Here is a 20,795-nt window from a genome sequence, read left to right on the forward strand (position 1 = left end):
ACACTCAACTTACTTACTCACCAGTGTATACACACACATAGAAGGAAAAAGAGATATCACACTCTCAAGCCTACAGCACAGAGAGAACACCAGAGGAGAAGAGAACAGAAAACCCTAGTTTCTCACACCTACGACCGAGAGAGAAAAGAGAGAGGCAGAATCAAAAAAGTAAAGCGGAAGAGAGAAGGGCCTAGTGTATTAAAGACATAGCCCCAACTCACCACCACAATCAGCCACGTGTAGGGCATCACTGGAGATTGGGCTCAAGCCCAATGAAGAATGGACTGGTTACTGGTGGAGCAGATTGGGCCTATAAGGGCCATACTATTACAGATAGGGGTGTCGAAATGGGTAGCGGGTAATGGGTAATTCCCAACCCGACCCGATACCCGGCGGGTATCGGGTACCCGCTACCCAACGGAATCGGGTATTGGGGCGGGATCGGGTAGTCATATTATGGGTTTTGCGGGTATCGGGTATACCCGTTAGTCCCGAAATACCCGATAATTATATAAATATAATATAATTTTTTATTTTTAATTTTAATACCTCCAGTTATATTTTTTATTAGTAATTTGTGTTAAGCTTGTTTTTATGATATTTTAGTTTCTGGAGCTTTTCTTAATCTTTTGTTAAGAAATGAGTATCTGTGCTGTGAATAATATTTATGTTTTATAATATACTATTGTCTTGATGTTGGAGCATATTTTAGTTTCCAATAAAGTATATTTTATTATTATTAATTACATTTATGCCTAGACTTAAATATGTGATGCAGCCGTACTAATGCAACATGCTTAGTTGTACAGATGCTCATATGAACTTGTGGAATTTTGAAAGCGGGCAAATTATATAAAATAAACAAATAATAAAAACAAAGAAGATATAAAAAAAAAAAAAAAACAAGTTGCGGGTCGGGTACCCGCGGTGTCGGGTGCGGGATACCCGACTTGGGAATCGGTTATACCCGACTCAATGCGGGACGGGTATCGGGACTGCCAGTTCGGCCGAAATCAGGTGCGGGTACCCGTTATGACACCCCTAATTATAGATGCTATACATAATCTTGAGAACTTGACCTACATCTCGATTTATGATTGGATATATGAGGTCTCGAGCTTCGAGAGGATGTTTTATCTTCGAAAATTTGGGATTGAAGAAATTGATGAATACTCGGATGTAGGCAAGCTCTTTGAGTGAATCATTGAAGCGATTGGAACCGATGTATTTCAAATTGGAGGAAGAATTCAAGCCACATTTCTTGCTTCTTTCCCTTTTCAAGGAGAACACAATAATGAGAGACGAAAAGTTGGAACTAATTTCAGCTGCAAATGGATTAGATTTTGAAAAAGGTATGAAGGATTTAGCTCATAGGTCAATTATTGAATTCTTTTGGAAATGCTACTACAAGAGTAAGAGAAGGTGTCACCTCAATCCTCTACTACACATGCTATCAATCAGAAAAGCAGAGGAAGAAATGGGCTTGGAAATCTTAAGTAGCGATGGAAATACTAGACCTTCTCAGAATGTCATCTTATTATCCGTTGTGGACGTGAGAAGTTTAATTATTTCGCGAATCAAGATAGTGAACAACTTCTTTCTCTCATCTTCCATGGAGGTGGTGGCTACTTAGACTATGCTAGATCGTCTTATTGGGAGAGTTTTGAACGAGTCAAAATACTTGACATGGAAGATTTTGGGGTGAAGACTTTATCAGATTCAATCGGCACATTGATTGAGTTAATTTACTTGGGATTGAGAAATAATTACTTACAAGAGATCCCACACTCGTTGGGGGGCTTGAAAAAGCTTGAGGCTCTTGACATAGCTCATAACTTTATGGTAGAAGTCCCAGACATTATATGGGAAATGGACAGCCTTCGTCATCGCCACATGTCTAATGTGATTCTCCAGAAGCCCTTGAAAGTTGATGCACTATTGAATCTGAAATCTCTGACATACATCTCGATTTATGATCTCCACGTGTCTACTGTGATTGAACTCCTAACATTGGGCATTGAAGAAGTTGATGAAAACTCAGATTTAGGCACACTCTTTGCAGCGCTAGCTAAGAGTACGTACTTTACTGTGCTTTACGTAAGAGGGTTTCGTTTTAGAAGCATGCCGTGTTTGGATGAAATTGGTGTTATAGGAGGAGGACTTGAGGTACTAAAACTAGATGGAAACATAGGTAAGCTACCAAGTTCAGATAATATACCTCAGTATATTAGGTGCATAACATTGGTAAATACTTGTCTTGCTGAAGACCCCATGCCAATATTAGGGAAGCTCCAATCCCTAAGACAGCTCAAACTGCGAAATGCATATACTGGTCGAGAAATGGTGATCCAGTGCTATGGATTTTGCGGCCTTAGAGTGCTTTGCATCAAAGATTTTTGGAATCTTAGAAAGATACAAGTTGATGATCATGCAATGTGGAATCTCACAGAACTTGAAATCAACAACTGTCCAAAGCTGGAGACACTCCCGGAAAATATTCAGAAGACGTTTTACCTGCAAAAGTTTAAAATGGTAACTACCAAAAACATTGCAACAAAGATCAGAAATTCAGGGTTGACCTCAGAAATTTTTGAGGTGGATATCTATCCTTAGTTTGAACTTTGAGGTTGATATATGTGTTTTTTCTTCTTCTTTCATATTCTCTTTGTCTTCGTAAACAAACTACATAGAAAGATACAAGTTGTATGATACAGTTGTACCTCCACCGAGGGAGATAGAAACAGAAGACGATCAGCCAGAGATGTTGGTCGCAGGGGACGACGAGAAAGAAGATGAGGCAAGATCGGAAACAGTAGGAAAGAAGGAGCTACCGAAGAGGCGGTCAAAGAAGCCCATGAAGTTCATGGATTATGTTTCTTGTTAATAGTTGATTGGGCTTTTTAATATTATTTTTGCTTAGAATTAATTATTTGAACTATTGAGTCGAGCATATTATAAGCTCCGTTTCGGGTTTTCTTGTTGATTCTTTCCCGAAATGATCGAGTCGAACCAAACCTAAGGTCTTTGTTGGTTTTATTGAGAAAATCAATCATTCAATATCAGAATTTTCCTAAATTATCGTCTTTCATTTTTTCTGCAAATTTTCTTTCGCCGCCAAACCCTTATTGGCGTGGAAATTTGGTTGCTTGACGGAGAATCCTCCGCGAACGAACCCTTTATCCGGCGAGTTCTCGTCGATCCCTCACAGATACGGGATTCACCGTATCATCTGGTGCTTTCACCTGTCTCAACCTTCCCAATTATCATCCATGTCGACCTCAGGCTCTGGTGTGGGCCGCACAGAGGCAATCGGAGTGACTATGCTGGCAACAACTCCTGGTTCGACACCAACTATACGTGTACCAGCTCGGCCATCACCAGACCTTGTTGCTAACTTCATCAACTATGGTATCTTTATGATTTTGTCCTTTATTTTTGGTATCTAATTAATTTGAATGTATTGTGTCGAACACAAAAGCATCCACAATAGGACGGATATCCCCACGGACAAGCACTAGGACATCCCAAAAACACCTCCTGCCACGTCACAAAGACATCCCAATGCACTGCCACGTCATTAGGACATCCCACTGCACAATAATGGACAAGCACTAGGACATCCCAACAAACAATTCACAAATTCACAAATACGAAATTAAAATTTCAACACGAATATGAGAAAAGGGCAACCATTTTATACTGCGAAATGCATACACTGGTCGAGAAATGGTGATCAAGCGCCACGGATTTCCCATGCTGGAAGTGCTTTGCATCAATGAATTGTGGAATCTTAGAAAGATACAAGTTGATGATGGTGCAATGTGGAGTCTCGGGAAACTAGAAATCAACAACTGTTCACATTTGGAGACACTCCCAGAATGGATTCAGTCGATGCCTGAACTGCAAAAGTTTAAGATGGTAACAACAAAACACATTGCAACAAAGATCAGAAATTCAGGTTTGACGTCCGAAATTATTGAGGAGGATATCCATACATAGTTTAAAGTTGATATATAGCTGGTTAGTTGACTGTATATTTTTCTTCTTTCATTTTCCCTTTGTTTATTTGCAAATAACTTGGTCTACATTCTTCGTAGAAGGTGCAATGTCGACCGATAGAGGTTGTACTCACCGGTTCGGCCACTTCTTCACCACCGCTATCGCTCTCCGCAAAGTTCTTAAATCAAAGTGTCTTGAAGATTTTTTCTAATTGATTTTTGGTATCTAATTGATTTCCATGTATCGAGTCGAGCATGTTTATATGTTCCATTCTAGGTTTTCTTTGTCGGTTCTTTCCCGGGATGCAAAAGAGAGTCGAACCGTATAGTTGTTGTTGGATTTTAATGGACTTTCATTTGGGCTGGTTATTTATTTGGCCCATGTGATATTGATTTGGGCTGAGCCCAAATCCTTTACCTCTTGCTTCAGATGTTGCCACGTGTACTCTCACCTGGATCAAGGTTGTGAGTCGTTGGATTGTGGAGTGTGTTAGTTTTGTGAGATGAGAGACTCTTGACTCTCTCATTCATTCGAACTCTTCTCTCTATAGACCTAGAACTCTCTCTCTTGCACCCTTCTTCTCTGATGGATCTTCTGCCATTCTTGTGTGATCTCTCATGGTTTTTTCAGTGATTGAACAAGTGTGAGTGGTGGTGAAGGCAACTGCTGAGTGTTGTAAAGAACTAGGGTTTGGTGTGTGAGGTTTTCTGTGTGAGTTTGTGTTCGAGGCTTCCAGATCCTATATGGTTGAGTTGCGTGGTGTTGATTTCTGTGGTGAGAGATTGATCTCTAGTCAGATTCAATGGTGCTCATTGAATCTCCCTTGGACTGGTTTCTAGTTGAATAGATCTGGCGGGTTTCTGAGCCATCTTTTGATCTATTCTGTTCTTTCTTGTTCTTTGGTTTGACTTGCTCATTTCTTTTTAGATCCGAGAGGATCTTGTTTGGTGTTACTGACTTATTTGTTCAGTGTGCAGGTTCTTAAGAGAATTTGATGATACATCAAGAACCCTAGTTAGGAACATTGACTGTAATTGTAATAGTTGATAAGTTCTTGCTGTAATCTTGATTAATCAACAAAATCAGTCGCGTGGTTAGAGTTTGACTGAGCTCTCCTAATAAAGAACAAAGAGGTCTTGGTATAGTGAATCCGCCCCTAGTCTGATCCCTACAGTTGTAAACTTTACAACTATAAATAGATTTATTGTATTCCATTTCAATTATGTAATACGGGTACAATATATTTTGTCAATATCTTATGCCCTCCTCTCTATCTCTCTCTAGTGTGTGTTTTTAGTGGTCTTTGTTTGTATCAGTGTGTGTCCAAATCGGAAGTTCAGTATGCTACAAGAAAAATGGTCTAGATGTGTTACTTAATTAGTTTGTTAACAAGTACTTATGAAAAAATTATTAAATCATAATTTTAAGTTAATTTTCTATTAATTTTATAACTTTTGAAGGTGAAAAGTAATTTTCTAATTATATTTTTCATCTTTCAAAGTAACCACAAAATAAAAATGATTGGTTTTCCACACCCAGCGAAATAATAATATAATCAGAGGAGACTGACTTATGATCTTGAGATTCTTAAAGAAATTTATTGAGATAAGCAGCAGAAATTTAATTAATCTGACTGCCACCCTTTCACATGTGTAATCCAGCTATTTTCCCAATATTTGATTGTCAATTGTTTCCTTTCACATGGTTTACATTAATAATTGTTAGGCCAGCTAATCTTTTTTTGCAAATTATTTTTGTATTCTCCATTTATTAAATGGAGTACTTAACCTGCTAAAAGTTGACCAGATTGGGTTTCTGAATTGGTAGTTCAAAATCTTCCAAATTTGAAATAAATCGAAAAGAGACTGTGATTGAATCCGAAAATCAATTCGAAACCAGCTCAGATAAGAAGAAAGATTCACATAAAAAGGTATTATCTTTACTCCATTTCAATAGTTTCAGAATTACTTATTTAGATAATTATATATGTTGTTTTTCTTATTTAATCGAGAATTTTGAAGAAATCTTTCACTTCAGAAATTTGATTCAACGCAGAATGATTTCGTTAAATAGAGAGTTGTTAGATGATTTGTTCAGTAATGTTTGACCGATTCAATCATGTTAACATTAGCATAAAATTATCAATTAAATTCGCCTAATTTAGATCTTGTTAATTTATAATCATCTGTCCTACTCTAATAATGGATGCATTTCTTGTTCGGTTTGAAATATTATGCTGTGTGTGATAGGCCTCTGATCCTATCACAATAGCTTGAGCACCTGTTCTGGCAGATTATGAACAAAGAACAAAACAGAGGCGACGAAGAAGAAAAGGGTTTCACGATAAAAGACTTTTTATTTCTTATTCTCGATATTTTTTGACTCTCTAATGGATCATATAATATATAGGATCGCAACCCTGCTTGATTCGACTCTACGATTCGGGAAAGAATCAAGAAGAAAACCCGAAAAGATTAAATAAAATAACTCTAAACAATAAGAATGTCTTAATATGGAAAAAACGTAACTAATTAACCAAAAAAAAGATTCATTCCAAACTTCATGGAGATATGAAATCTGTGTACTTCGCTGGTCTGGACCTCACTCTTTGTGGCCTCTCCTTCCTTGCCGTTTCGCGCTTCCTTCCTCTGCTCTTGCGTCCCTTGTCTTCCACGTCGTTCACGGTGTGGCTCGGTCCTGGTTCGTTGGTCTGAATGTCTGCTGTCTCGGGGTCTCTATCAGTGTGTTTGCAAATTAGTTCGTTAACAGTTTTTATCATCAGAATATTTGAATTTGTTGAAAAAGAGCCTGAAAAACACTTTATCTTCTTCTCGAGTATTGCTTATGTTAAGAGATGATTTCTCTTAACAAGATTCCGGCGTCTCGATTGCGATCGTCGGAGGGATAAAAGGTAGTCGAGGTAGTCGCGGGAGCTTTGCCCGTCGATCAAACCAAGAACAATACCGAATTCGATATAAAGCGTTAAAGTAAGATAAATGTAATTGTATTTCTTCAATGAATGAGAAGGATATAAATACGCCTATTTATAAGACTAGTAACTTAATGAGCAAGAAAATAAAGATCCTAAGAGATATATGGAAAAATACGGGGAAGATATGCTAAATCAATACTAAACTAAATAATTGAGATATGGAATATTCATAGAGATATCTCGTATCAGCTTACCATAGGGAAATTGGAAGCTTTGTTATTTTTATACTCCATTAAGTTTTTTTAAAGTGTGAGATGTATCAAAATTTGACCATCTTGTGCGATTTATATGGCAATTTGTATTTTAGAAATGAGTCGTTTTAAATTAGAAATCACGTATCATCTAATACTCCCAGTTTTTGAAACAAGACACAATAGGAAAACAAAGTTAAATACACAAAGTTTATTTAAGTGCAGTTATTTGTAGATCCATAAACATGGCGGAGGCTGCGGTCTTAGGGATGATACAAGATCTTGAGAGTACGTGTGCTGCATGTACAGATACTGACAAGAGTGGGGTGTTCGAGGAAAAAATTGAAGTGCTAAAAGATATGTTGGATTTCTTGAGAGACTTAAAAATGGAAAAGAGGAGCAGCCTAAAATATTTAATTGCTGACTTGGTCGAGTTAGCTCAAGATGTCAAATATGAGGAATACGAAGTTTCGTACCTCAATGCTGAGATACAGATGACAAAGACGCAGATGACAAACTTTGGAGCTGAAGTGAAAAATGTTGGAGACGAAGAAGAAGAAGCAGAGGAAGTTGTGGTGGGGTTGGAGGAAAACGTGAAGACATTGCTTGACAGAGCGATTTTAAATAAAAATAAGTACTTACGAATTTTAGCTATAAAGGGTATGATTGGAATCGGGAAGACAACTCTGGCCAAGACAACTGTACAAGGCCGGGGCTGGCAAGTTCCAGCGTCATGCCTGGGTATCCATTTCTAGGGACATAAGTAAGAAAGAGATTCTTATGAAACTGATACAGCAAATGGTGGAAGGATATGAAAGAGATCCGTCATTGGAAGAAATGGACAACCGGAGCCTCCAACGGATGCTTGGTCAGCACCTGCAAGGATCGTCATGTTTCATAGTTTTGGACAATGTGTCGAGAGGAATGGAATTGAACTACATCTTGAATTGTCTTCCATCTAGAGGTATATATCTCCGTCCATTTTGATAATCATTAAACTGAAACTGAGGTAAAATTTAGACTAAAAATTAATCCAAATTTCACATATATATGCAGGCCGTCTTCTAAACAGGTTGATGTTGCTGTTAACAAGTCGCTATGAGTTTAGAACAGACGTCTATTATACTTATGAGATGAAAGCTTTGGATTCTGTTAAGAGCTGGCAATTGTTTTTGAAAACAATTGATAAATTTACAAGTGATGGGAACAAATTCTCAAAGGATTTGGAGAGGAAGGGGAAAGAGATGTTGAAAAAATGTTGGGGTGTGCCGATAGCTATAATAGATGTTGCAAAGCAGAAATCAAAACAAAGACTTTCGGGGATGGCATGGGAAGAACTTTTTGATTCAGTTGATTTGAGTGAATCATTGAAGTCATTGGAACCGATGTATCAAGAATTGGAGGAAGAACTCAAGCCACATTTCTTGCATTTGTCCCTTTTTAAGGAAAATGCAATAATCAGAGAAGAAAAGGTGAAAACTATTTGGGCTGTAAATGGATTAAGTAGTGGATCAGTTGTAAGGGTTTTTGCTGATGGATCGATTTTTGAAGTAGTGAAGCAGCACTTTACAACAAAAAAGATTCGCCTCAATCCTCTGTTGCACATGATATCAATCCAAAAAGCAGAAGAGGAAATCTGCTTAGAGATCTTAAGGAGCAATGGAAACAATAGGCTATCTCAGAATGCCCGTCATCGTGTTATCCATTGTGGCAGAGACAAGTTTGATCCTTTCACGAATGAAGATAGCAAACAACTAATTTCTCTTATCTTCCATGGAGGTGGTCGCTACTTGGACGATGCTAGCCAATCTTATTGGAAGACTTTTGGAGTCCTCAAGATACTCGACATAGAAGATTTTGGGGTGAAGAAGACTTTACCAAAAACAATCGGCACATTGATTGAGTTAAGGTATTTGGGATTGAGAAACAATTACATACAAGAGATCCCACACTCGTTCGCGAATCTGGAGAACCTTGAGGTTTTTGATATAGCTCTGAACTTTATGGTGGAGATTCCAAATATTATATGGCAAATGGGCAACCTTCGTGATCTCCACATGTCGGATGCGATTTTTCGGAAGCCTTTGAAAGTAGATGCATTGCAGAATCTGAAGACCCTAGAATATATCTCGATTTATGATTGGACATATGAGGACCTGATCTTCGGGAGAATGCATACACTTCAAAAATTGGGCATTGAAGAAGTTGATAAAATGGTGGATGTAGGCAAGCTCTTTGCATTACTAGCTAAGTTTCCGAACTTTTATGTGCTTTCCGTAAGAGGGTTTCATTATAGAAGCATGCCGTGTTTGGAAGGAATTGGTGTTATAAAAGGACTCGAGGTACTAAAACTAGATGGGCACCTATGTTGTCTACCAAGTGCACATAATCTACCTAAATGGATTAGGTACATAGCGTTGGTAAATACTTGTCTTGATGAAGACCCCTTGCCAATATTAGAGAAGCTCGGACACCTAAGCAAGCTCAAACTCCAAAATGCATACACTGGTCGAGAAATGGTGATCCAGAAAGGTGGATTTCCCAGGCTCGAAGTGCTTTGCATCAATGAACTGTGGAATCTTAGAAATATACAAGTTGATGATGATGCAATGTCGATTGTCAGGGAACTAGAAATCAATAACTGTCCACATCTGGAGACACTCCCGGAACAGATTCGGAGGATGTCTAAACTGCAAAAGTTTAAGATGGTAACAACAAAACACATTGCAACAAAGATCACAAATTCAGGTTTGACGTCCGAAATTATTGAGGTGGATATCCATCCATAGTTTGAAGTTGATATATCTATCTGGTTAGTTTGACTGTATTTTTTCCTTCTTTCATTTTCCCTTTGTTTATTTGCAAAGTCGAACAATAAGTGTACCTCGACGAGCAGAGAGATAGAGGCTGAACTCACCAGCTCGACCACTTCTTCACACCGCTGTCGCTCCCCCTGCAAAGTTCATCAACCACGGTATCTTGAAGATTTTGTCTAAGATTGTTTCCTTGATTTATCCTTGATTTTTGGTTTCTAATTAATGTTCATGTATCGAGTCGAACATAAATATAAGCTCCATTCGGGATTTTCTTTGTTGGTCCTTTCTCTGAGTGCAAAAGAAATAAGTACAATATAATTTGTCAATTTCTTCTTCCCACTTCTCTCTATCTCTCTTATTCCAATGTGTTTTAGATTATATTGTCATGTTTTTGTATGCATTTAATTTTTTTTAAAGCTTTTTCTGTGTTGGAATATTGACTACCACACTTACTGATTCAACCATTCTTATTGGTCATTGAGGTAAATTTAAAAGACAAGCTTAATTTTTAGAATTTAAGAGTTAATAAACGAGGCTAATGTACATGACTAATTTGAAAACTTTTTGTCCAACCTTCAAAGTAAATTTCTTTTTGTTTTAATCAATTTTTGTTGTAAGTGAAATACTATTTTATATGTTTCAAATATTAAACTAATTAATCTAGTCAATTTGAATGACAATTAACTCACTAATTTGATTTAAAAAAGTGCAATTTTCTTAACGAGAGGCACTTCCTCCCACCATCTTTTATTTTATTAAAACACGGGTCACCTACGCGTGCTCGTGCACAAGTTGTGTCGCCCGATTCAATCGATATGTAATCCTACTTAAAACTTGATAGTACTCCCTCCGTTCCCTCATAGTTGAGGCGGAACTTTTCGGCACGGAGTTTAAGAAATGAATGTTGAGTGTGTTAAATAAATAGATACAAAAGTAAGAAAGAGAAAAAGGTAGAGAGAATAAAGTAAAAAGTGAATAAAGTAGAGAGAATAAAGTAAGAGAGAGTAAAGTAAGAATGAGGAAAAAGTTACTATAAATGGAAATGACTCAACTATGAGGGAACTTTCCGAAATGGAAAAATGACTCAACTATGAAGGAACGGAGGGAGTATTATTTTATCTAAGATACCGAACTCTATCTGATATTTATGATGTCCTTAGTTTTTGCTCCAATTATTAGACAAACATAAACTCAGCCCAAGTCACATCCTCTTTTAATTCTGCAAAGATTGTTTTGTGTTCGAACCTTAACACATGTTCAAATATGATGAATAGAGTATAACTTTACAAACATTAAATATTTTTAAATTATTAATATAGGGTTAAAAAGTATAAATATATAACTCAAGATAATGAAAAAAATTACTCTAAACAATTTAGCCAATAAGTATAGCTCAAAGATAATTAGAAATTGACCAGTGAATTAATTAGATTTTGATTTTTGATCGAATTATCTAATCATCCCATATATTTGTGCCCAAGAAATTTAAGGCATCGGATATGGGCTTGTCCAATCCTACATTTTCGTATGGGCTCCAAATATACAAGTTATTCGACCCTCTAATTATATTACAATGAGTTGCTGGTATACAATTGAATAAATTGCTATAATTAACCAAATCAATTAGACTGGTTGTATTGGGCCTACCACGCCTCAACTATATATATTCTCGAAGATAGATATCCCGGCCCGGTCTAAACTTCTAGCAAGGCCCAATTTTAAATGATTTACCCTTTGCAGCCCATATATATACTTTTGAATGTTTAGAGTACGTTTTTGATTAACTAATACTCCCTCCATTCCGAGAAAGATACTCCTTCACAATACAAGATTTTATACAGTTTTATTTTATATATTAGGTGGAGAGAATAAAGTAAGAGAAATAGAATTAAATAAAGATAAAATTATTTCTATTTCTTAAGTAATAATTCATCTAGGATGAAACAACCTAAAAGGAAAGTGAATCATCACTAGCATGACAAGGGAGTAGTATGATTGTGATATCTAACAATTTAATTTATTGTGCATCGCACGGTTGGTTAGTTAAAAATAAGTGAGAAAAATATTTCTAGTTCTTGTTTTAACCTTCTAGTTGAATCTATTTACCAACTATAGAAGCGTTATTACTCTATTTATTTTAGATAGTGATAAAATGCAAACTTATATATTGTATAAACTCAAAACTCTTCAACACAGTTTTAATACAATATCAACACAGTGTAAAATTTTAAGATTTTAATGTCAACACAATATCAACACAATATTAACACAGCATCAATCATTGGCTCCCATTGAAATTCTGTTGATATTTTTCTGTTGATACTTTTTTTTATCTGTTGACATTTTACAATGATCCAGATCATAGTTTTAAGTTTGTACAATATTTAAAATTTTCATTTCACCAGAATCCTTATTCACTTTATATATAAGAGCATCCGCAATGGTGCCTAGGCCAGCCATTCTCTCCCCTGCCACGTCAGCAACACTAAAAAAACCACCTGCCACATCAGATTTAGGCCAGCCATAGGCCAGCCGCAATAAAAACAATTCAAAATATACTACATTTACGGAATTAAAATTACGATTAAAATACGGAATTAAATTTAGACACGTATACGGGAAAATTCATTAATTGCATTTAAAAAAGTTACATAGATAAAAAAAAATTACATGCATAATAAAGAAAAAAAACTATCGTCGTGCAGTCCTCCGTGCCCACAACTCTTCAATTATATCCTTTTGGAGTTGAATATGAGCATCCACTTGGCGCATGTTGGCAAATTCCTTGAGTCGGCCGGCTTCATCGAGAGGTACCCCCTGTCGTACACTAGGGGTGGCCGTTCCGTGGCTTGGACCGGCTTCATCGTCACTGACCCAACTAGTCAGTTGTACGCCTTTGTCTTCGACGATCATGTTGTGCAGGATAATGCAGGCGAACATTATCTCGGAAACGCATCCGACATCCCACAAACGCGTTGGGCCCTTGATTGCCGCCCATCGAGACTGGAGCACACCAAATGCGCGCTACACGTCCTTGCGCGCCGACTCCTGTCGTTGCGCAAAGTAGGCCTTCTTTTCATCACTTGTTTGTCGGATCGTCTTCACAAAGACCGGCCACCGAGGGTATATCCCATCCGCCAAGTAGTAGCCCATATCATGCCGGTTGCCGTTGGCCACAAATGAGACGGCTGGACCGACGCCTTGGCACTTCTCGTTGAAGAGGGGAGACGAGTTCAGGACGTTGAGGTCGTTGTTCGACCCGGCTACCCCAAAATACGCATGCCAGATCCACAGCCGGTAATCAGCTACGGCTTCGAGGATTATCGTGGGGTTCTTTGACTTGTAGCCGGTCGTGTAGGCCCCCTTCCAGGCAGTCGGACAGTTCTTCCACTCCCAATGCATACAGTCTATGCTGCCTAACATCCCAGGAACCCATGCTTCTCCCCGTGCATCTGCATCAAATTCTGACAATCTTCGGGAGTAGGGCTTCGAAGGTACTGCTCATCGAAAATGCTGACGCCCCCACAGAACTCCTTCAGACATTTCAGGGCTAACGACTCACCGATGTGGAGGTACTCATCCCACATGTCTGTCGCGCCTCCGTAGGCCAACTGCCTGATTGCCGCCGTGCACTTTTGGATAGGGGTGTGGCCGGGTCTGCCAGCCGCATCGTGCCTGAAGCGGAAACACATATATTGAAGCTCAAATGCCCTAACGATGCGCATAAACAACTCCCTGAGCATTCTGAAACGCCACCAGAACATGTTGGCGGGAAACCGCGGGTACTCTGCAAAGTAGTCCTCGTACAACCGCTGATTTGCAGCTACGTGATCCCGATCAATCACTGCTCGGTGGTGGACAACTCGTGGAGGGCGAGGTATCGCCTGCTGTTCCACCATACGCATGTACCGCTCCATCCCGCGGTTCATGTAGGCCTCCATAGCCTCGTTCATCCTCCGTTCGTACTCCTCAGGATCCCCACCACTACCGCTACCGCTACCACCCGCGTTACTCATCGCTCGATGATGCTCTTGAACAGAAAGTTAGAGAGAGAGAAAACTCGTTAAAACAAGTGGTGCAAATGAAAATGAAACGAAAATCGCGTTTATATATGATTTTTAAAAAAAAAAAATCGAAAATCGGCGCTGGCCGATCGGGCCTCCACAATGGCGGCTAGCCGATCGGCTAGCGCTTCGGCCAGCGACGAGCGATCGGCCAGCCCACGCCGATCCGCTCGCCGAAATCGCGTTTGCCGATTGCAATGGTTCGGCTAGCCGATCGGCTAGCGCGACGAATCGGCTAGCCGGTCGCTAGCCGACCATTGCGGATGCTCTAAAGATAAGATGAGACTAAAGTTGTTACGATGATTGCTCTGCCACACCTAATCCAGCAGAATAATTATAATTAAAATACAAATTGGGAAAACTAGTATGTGAAACAAGAATTAATAGTATTAAGTAGTATTAACACAATTGTCGAAGCCAGCTAATTTTGTCTCCATTATTAGGTATTGTAGTTTGTCTGGTATTGATGTCTTCATAAATTTTATCAACAATAATTATTTTTATATTCTCCACTTAGTCCTAACTAAATCACTAGTTGAATTTGAGCACTTGTAGTTCAAAATCACTTCAAACCCTGAAATCGGAAAATCTATTCGAAACAAGCAAAGATAAGAAAAAAGATTACAAAAAGGTATTTTCCTTTCTTCTATGAATAGTTTCAAAGTTCATCATATAAATATATATGTTGATTTTCTTTATTAACCCAAAATTTTGAATTTGAATTTTTTTTTTCATAAATTTGATTCACTTTAGAAGATCTGGTTCATTATATAAACGATTCAGCGACTTTTTTTTTAATATATATTTGTGTTACGACAGATTTATGTATTTTTCCATGTTTAGATATTACTTTAATTGATCAAAGTCGATAGTTTGTAACAATTTTGATACGAATCCGGGTAGAGCATAACCAAGGAAAGAGAGGTGAAGGAGTGATAATGAGCCAAGCCGCAACTGGGGTCAGATTTGAGCAACGATTCGCCTATCCATATGATGTCCAAATGCTGTTCAAAGACTACCATTGCCTTCATCGTCGAAAGATCTTCGCGTGCGTATCTTGAACGATTCAATCGGAGCTCGGATGAGGGAGTTATGGTCATTTTACGAAAGTCGCGCAGTCAAGCAAAGGAGGCTCCAGAAAGTTCACGCGGGCGGGTGTTTTGTTATATGAAAACACCCGACCGGGTGATTTGTGTCCGAGAAGAATTCAAAAGGCGGGATTTTGAATTATTTTGAGTGCCTTTTCATATTCCAACCCTAGTTTGAGTGACTTTTCATCTCCCAATCTCCCACATCTATAAATAGGGCCTTTTGTATCTTTTGTAATAGATTAGAGATTAGATTGAGTTTAGAAAAAGAGTGTCTCCTTTGTGAGAGTCCCTCCCCATGTTGGGTGAGATGAATGTTTGGAAACCAAATCCATGGCCGGGCTATGGTTATTTGGTAGTTAGCCCGGGGTTAGCTACTTGGTATGTTTGCCTTGTGGTTGGTCCGGAACTAGCCACTTGGCAATCTTCACAACTAGTCTCATGTATCTAGTGGCGGAGCTTGAGTGAGAGTATACCCTAGGGGCGGAGCTCGAAAGAGTATACCTCTAGTGGCGGAGCTCGAACGAAAGTATACCCTAGTGAGCGGTGTGGCTAGCCGGTGGGGTCGATAATAATGGTTCTTTGTAGCCATTTGCTCACTCCCCAATTTCTTCCATTTCGATCCCCCTCGTCCATTCTATTTTTGTTCTATCTTTTTGTGGGATGGAACACCTATCCTTTTTAGTGTAATATTTATTTAAGTTTCAATGTAATGTGTTTTTATGTTATTGTTGTAGTGTTTTTAGTTTGTAGTTTTTAATTGTGTGTTGCTTTTACAAGAACAAGTCTTGGGCTAATTTTGGAGATTCTCATCAAATTTAGTGTTAATTTTGGATATATTCAGAATTATTTTCATGTTTGAATCCATATTATGACTGTCTAAGCCACCTAGCTAAACCTTTTTACATACAATTATTTTATTGTATATTGTGGACTCTTAAATTTTATCAAAATTTAAGTATTTAATATTATCATGCTAAAATTTGACCATATTGAGTTTATGAATGTGTAGTTGATAAAAGAGAATATATATAAAAAAACAGAGTGACTGGATCGGAAAATCAATTCGACACAGGCAAACAAAAAGAAGAGTATTTCACAAAAAGGTATTTTCTCTCCTTCCCTTTATACAGTTTTAAAGTTCATAACATGATTGAAACATTTTCAGATTTTCTAAATCTTCCATAATGATTTTCAGAAGATCTCGTTCGGTAAAATATGCACGATTCAATCAACGCTATGTTTGTCATGAAGCATTATATTAATTGCAAAAAAAAAAAAAAAGTTGTTTAAATCTTACTGAATATTTAATCAGGATTTATAATTCTTAAGTTAATTAATGGAGTATTATTGTGCACTGTACATGTGGATAGGCTGTGAAATTAGCTAAGAAGATTTACCAATTTAAGTTGCATGGAAATCTTAAACAGAGAAAATAAAGGTTTACAAAAACATGTGAATTTTTTTCAGATACAGGGGACTCTTAAAATTTGTTAAAATTATCATGCTAAAATTTGACCATGTTGAGTTTATGAAATGTAGTTCATAATCTCTTCCAACTCTGGAATATATCACACTTGCTTGTAGATACATTGATAAAAGAGAGTGACTGAATGGAAAATTCAATTCCACACCGGCAAACAGAAGAAGAGAATCATACGAAAAGGTATTTTCTCTCCTTTGTTTTATATTGTTTTAAAATTCCTCACATGATAGTAAAATTTTCAACTTCTCTAAATCTTCCATGAAGATTTTCAGAAGACCTTGTTTGGTACAATATGCATGATTCAATAATAAACGCTGTGTTTTGTTTGTCATGTTAAGATCCGAAAGCATTATCTTAATTATTTTGTATAGATGCAACGATCTTATTAAGTGCAGTTATTGTAGAAGCATAAACATTATGGAGGCTGCGGTCTTAGGGAAGATACAAGATCTCGAGAGTATGCATGTTATATATACAGATTACCTTAGACGTTTCAACGTCGAGAAAAAAATTAAAATGCTTAAAGAGATGTTGGATTTCACGAGAGAGTTGAAAATGGAAGAGAGGAGCAGACTAAAATATTTGATGGCTGACTTGGTCGAGTTGGCTCAAGATGTTATGGACCTGAGCTTTGAAATTAACATTTTCAGCCGCACCTTTAGGAACCTCGAAGATGAGATCAAGATGACAAAGATGCGGATGACAAAGTTTGGAGCTGGTAAGAAAAATATTGGAGACGAAAAAGAAGAAGAAGAAGTTGTGGTGGGGTTGGAGGAAACCGTTAAGAAGTTGGTTAAGAAAGCGATTGTACCAAATTATTATGACTCGCAGATTATGACTATAAAAGGCATGATTGGTATCGGGAAGACAACTCTCGCCAGACAAGTGTACAAGGCCAGGGCTAGCCAGTTCCAGTGTCATGCTTGGGTATCCATTTCTAGTGACACGAGTAAGAAAGAGATACTTATGAAACTGATTCACCAAATGGTGGAAGGATATGAAAGAGATCCGTCATTGGAAGAAATGGACAACAGAAGTCTCCAACAGATGCTTCGTCAGCACCTCCAAGGATTGTTATATTTCATAGTTTTGGACAATGTGTCAAGAGAAGCGGAATTGGAGTACATCTTGAAATGTCTTCCATCTCCAGGTATATATTTGACCCAAATGATCTAAATTTCACACTTCATTGCCTTCCAGTTTCCTTTTATGTAATAATTGTTCTTATCATGCATTTACATGCAGGCCATACTGGAACCAGGTGTCTGTTACTGTTAACAAGTTGCAATGAGATTAGCACAACTGAAAACCATTATACTTATGAGATGCAAGTTTTGGATTCTGATAAGAGCTGGCAATTGTTTTTGAAAACAGTCGATAAAATTACAAGTGAAAAGAACAAATTCTCAAAGGAGTTGGAGAGGAAGGGCAGAGAGATGCTGAAAAAATGTTGGGGTTTGCCGATGGCTATAAAAAATGTTGCAAGGAAGAAAGCAAAACAAAGACTTTCAGGGATGGCATGGGAAGAACTTTTTGATTCAATTGATTTGAGTGAATCATTGAAGTTATTGGAACCGATGTATTTGGAATTGGAGAAAGAGCTCAAGCCACATTTCTTGCTTCTTTCTCTCTTCAAGGAGAATGCAATAATGAGAGACGAAAAGTTGGAACAGATTTGGGCTACAAATGGATTAGATTTTGAAAAAGGTATAAGGGGTTTAGCTCGTAGGTCGATTATTGAAGTCTTTGAGCATGGCTTCCACATGGGAAAGAGAAAGTGTCACCTCAATCCTCTACTACACATGCTATCAAGCAGAAAATCAGAGGAAGAAATGGGCTTGGAAATTTTAAGCAGCAATGGAAATATTAGACCTTCTCAGAGTGCCCGTCATCGTGTTATCCATTGTGAACGTGGGAAGTTTAATTATTTCACGAATCAAGATAGTGAACAACTTCTTTCTCTCATCTTCCATGGAGGCGGTGGCTACTTAGACAATGCTAGCTCGTCTTATTGGGAGAGTTTTGAACGAGTCAAAATACTTGACATGGAAGATTTTGGGGTGAAGACTTTATCAGATTCAATCGGCACATTGATTGAGTTAATTTACTTGGGATTGAGAAATAATTACTTACAAGCGATCCCACACTCGTTGGGGGGCTTGAAAAATCTCGAGGCTCTTGACATAGCTCAAAACTTTATGGTGGAGGTCCCGGACATTATATGGGAAATGGACAGCCTTCATCATCTCCACATGTCTAATGTGATTTTCCAGAAGCCCTTGAAAGTTGATATGCTGTTGAAACTGAAATCTCTAACATACATCTCGATTTATGATCTCGACATGTCTAATGTGATTGAACTCCGAAAGTTGGGCATTGAAGAAGTTGATGAAAACTCAGATTTAGGAACACTCTTTGCAACACTAGCTAAGGTTACGAACTTTGAGATGCTTTTCGTGAGAGGGTTTCGTTCCAGAAGAATTCCATGTTTGGACGGAATTGGTGTTATTAAATACCTCAAGGTACTAAAACTGGAAGGGTGTATAGGTAGGATACCAAGTGCAGATAATATGCCTCTTCATATTGACTGCATAACATTGGTAAATACTTGTCTTGCCGAAGACCCCATGCCAATATTAGAGAAGCTCCAATTCCTAACCCACCTCAAACTGCAAAATGCATACACTGGTCGAGAAATGGTGACCCAGGGCGACGGATTTTTCCTGCTCCAAGTGCTTTGCATCAAAGATCTGTGGAATCTTAGAAAAATTGTAGTTGATGGTATAGCAATGTTGCATGTCGAGGAAATAGAAATCAGTAACTGTCCAAAGCTGGAGACACTCCCGGAAAAGATTCAGGTGAGGTCTCACCTGCAAAAGTTTAAAATGGTAACAACCAAACACATTGCAACAAAGATCAGAAATTCAGGTTTGACCTCTAAATTTTTTGAGGTGGATATCTCTCCATAGTTTGAAGTTGATATATATCTGGTTAGTTGAGTGTATTAATTTCTTCTCTCATTTTCCCTTTGTGTATTTGCAAATACTAATTTGCTCTACATTCTTCTTTCATGTTCCTGATAGGGCCTCACAATCACGAGACATAGAAGTCACCATATAGAAGGCCCAACAGCTGGACGACCAAAGAGGAAGAGATCGCGTCTAACGAAATTCGGAGATTTCATCAATTACTAGACCATTATTCTGTAATATTTTCTTGTTTTATCTTTGTTTTATTTTCGCAAGAATATTATGTTTTATTAGATAGTTAGAGTCAATCTTAGGTTTTCTTCTTAATTCATTCCCAAGTCGTAAAGTCCGAATTAAGCAGGGGCAATTCTATAAATTATAGAATTCCCATAGATCGAGTCATTGAGAAATAAAGCATATCTTTTTCTCATTCATGTTACAAACCCTAGCACCTCAACTAGGGCAAGCTTATTTTCTCTTTAATCTTATGCCGTCAAACACCCTCCGCCTCACGCCAATCCATCTGCCTCCGCCGCCGCTACGATAGGGTGAATCACGCACCCTATTAGTTCCCTTTGTCTTTGTAAACAAACTACATTAGAAAGATACAAGTTGTAGAAGGTGCAATGAGACCGATACGTGTACCTCGACGAGCTCGGCCATTTCTTCACCACCGCTGTTGCTCCTGAGGGCCATCACCAGACCTTGTTGCAAACTACATCAACCACGGTATCTTTATGATTTCGTCCTTCACTTTTGGTATCTAATTAATTTGTGTAGGGATCAGACCACTCGGGATTCGCTAATTACCGGGACCTCTTTTATTGATTGAGTCCGAGATGGCTAATCTCAGAGATACAAGCCAATACAAGAGTGATACTAAGATTACACTCTACACTAGTCTAGGGAGATACAATTGAAGAACCCTAGACTAAGTTCAAGTAACACACAGAACTTGAGTCTTCATTTCCTTCAATAATCCTGCACACTTAACTAGAATTTGTTAGTAACACAAGAATGATCCCGCAGGATCTAAAACACAGAGAAACAAGTAAGACAAAGGTATAAGCACCAGAATATGGAATATGGCTCAGGTCGCAACAGACGATTACACCGGGCCAAGAACCTCCCCAAAGCTTCAACCAACCGTCACAAGGGAGTATTACTGAACAAGGACCCCAGAAACCCTA

General features: G+C 38.1%; 3 protein-coding genes and 1 long non-coding RNA gene across 6 annotated transcripts; all 4 read left to right on the plus strand.

The window, feature by feature from the left end:
* The first annotated feature begins 1,686 nt into the window (after window positions 1-1,686).
* On the plus strand, window positions 1,687-2,613 carry LOC148929814 (putative disease resistance protein RF9). The gene has a single exon (XM_089057042.1). It carries the CDS (start codon window positions 1,687-1,689, stop codon window positions 2,611-2,613), a length of 927 nt encoding a protein of 308 aa, XP_088913168.1.
* Window positions 2,614-5,813: 3,200 nt separating this feature from the next.
* On the plus strand, window positions 5,814-10,324 carry LOC125198837 (disease resistance RPP8-like protein 3). Of its 3 annotated transcripts, XM_089056015.1 has the most exons (4): window positions 5,814-5,929; window positions 7,408-8,146; window positions 8,239-9,930; window positions 10,050-10,324. In XM_089056015.1, the coding sequence occupies exons 2-4, from the start codon at window positions 7,963-7,965 to the stop codon at window positions 10,058-10,060; spliced, it is 1,887 nt and encodes a 628-aa protein (XP_088912141.1). In that variant the 5' UTR covers window positions 5,814-5,929; window positions 7,408-7,962; the 3' UTR covers window positions 10,061-10,324. The 3 variants fall into 3 exon arrangements, with proteins under 3 accessions (XP_088912141.1, XP_047953049.1, XP_047953048.1); XM_048097092.1 differs by having other exon boundaries at window positions 8,239-10,324; XM_048097091.2 differs by having other exon boundaries at window positions 5,821-5,929; window positions 7,418-8,146; window positions 8,239-10,324.
* Window positions 10,325-14,585: 4,261 nt separating this feature from the next.
* Window positions 14,586-15,878, plus strand: LOC125200087 (uncharacterized). Its single transcript, XR_016128791.1, has 2 exons — window positions 14,586-14,693; window positions 14,966-15,878. It is a non-coding gene; the product is annotated as an uncharacterized LOC125200087 (long non-coding RNA).
* Window positions 15,879-17,051: 1,173 nt separating this feature from the next.
* On the plus strand, window positions 17,052-19,615 carry LOC125200089 (protein RECOGNITION OF PERONOSPORA PARASITICA 7-like). Its single transcript, XM_048097868.2, has 2 exons — window positions 17,052-17,786; window positions 17,882-19,615. Exons 1-2 carry the CDS (start codon window positions 17,054-17,056, stop codon window positions 19,603-19,605), a joined length of 2,457 nt encoding a protein of 818 aa, XP_047953825.2. The 5' UTR covers window positions 17,052-17,053; the 3' UTR covers window positions 19,606-19,615.
* The last annotated feature ends 1,180 nt before the right edge of the window (window positions 19,616-20,795 follow it).

The sequence above is a fragment of the Salvia hispanica genome, chromosome 4, assembly GCF_029641045.1.
Source record: "Salvia hispanica isolate PSC_SH4W2 chromosome 4, Shi_PSC_v1, whole genome shotgun sequence".
Lineage (NCBI taxonomy): Eukaryota > Viridiplantae > Streptophyta > Magnoliopsida > Lamiales > Lamiaceae > Salvia > Salvia hispanica.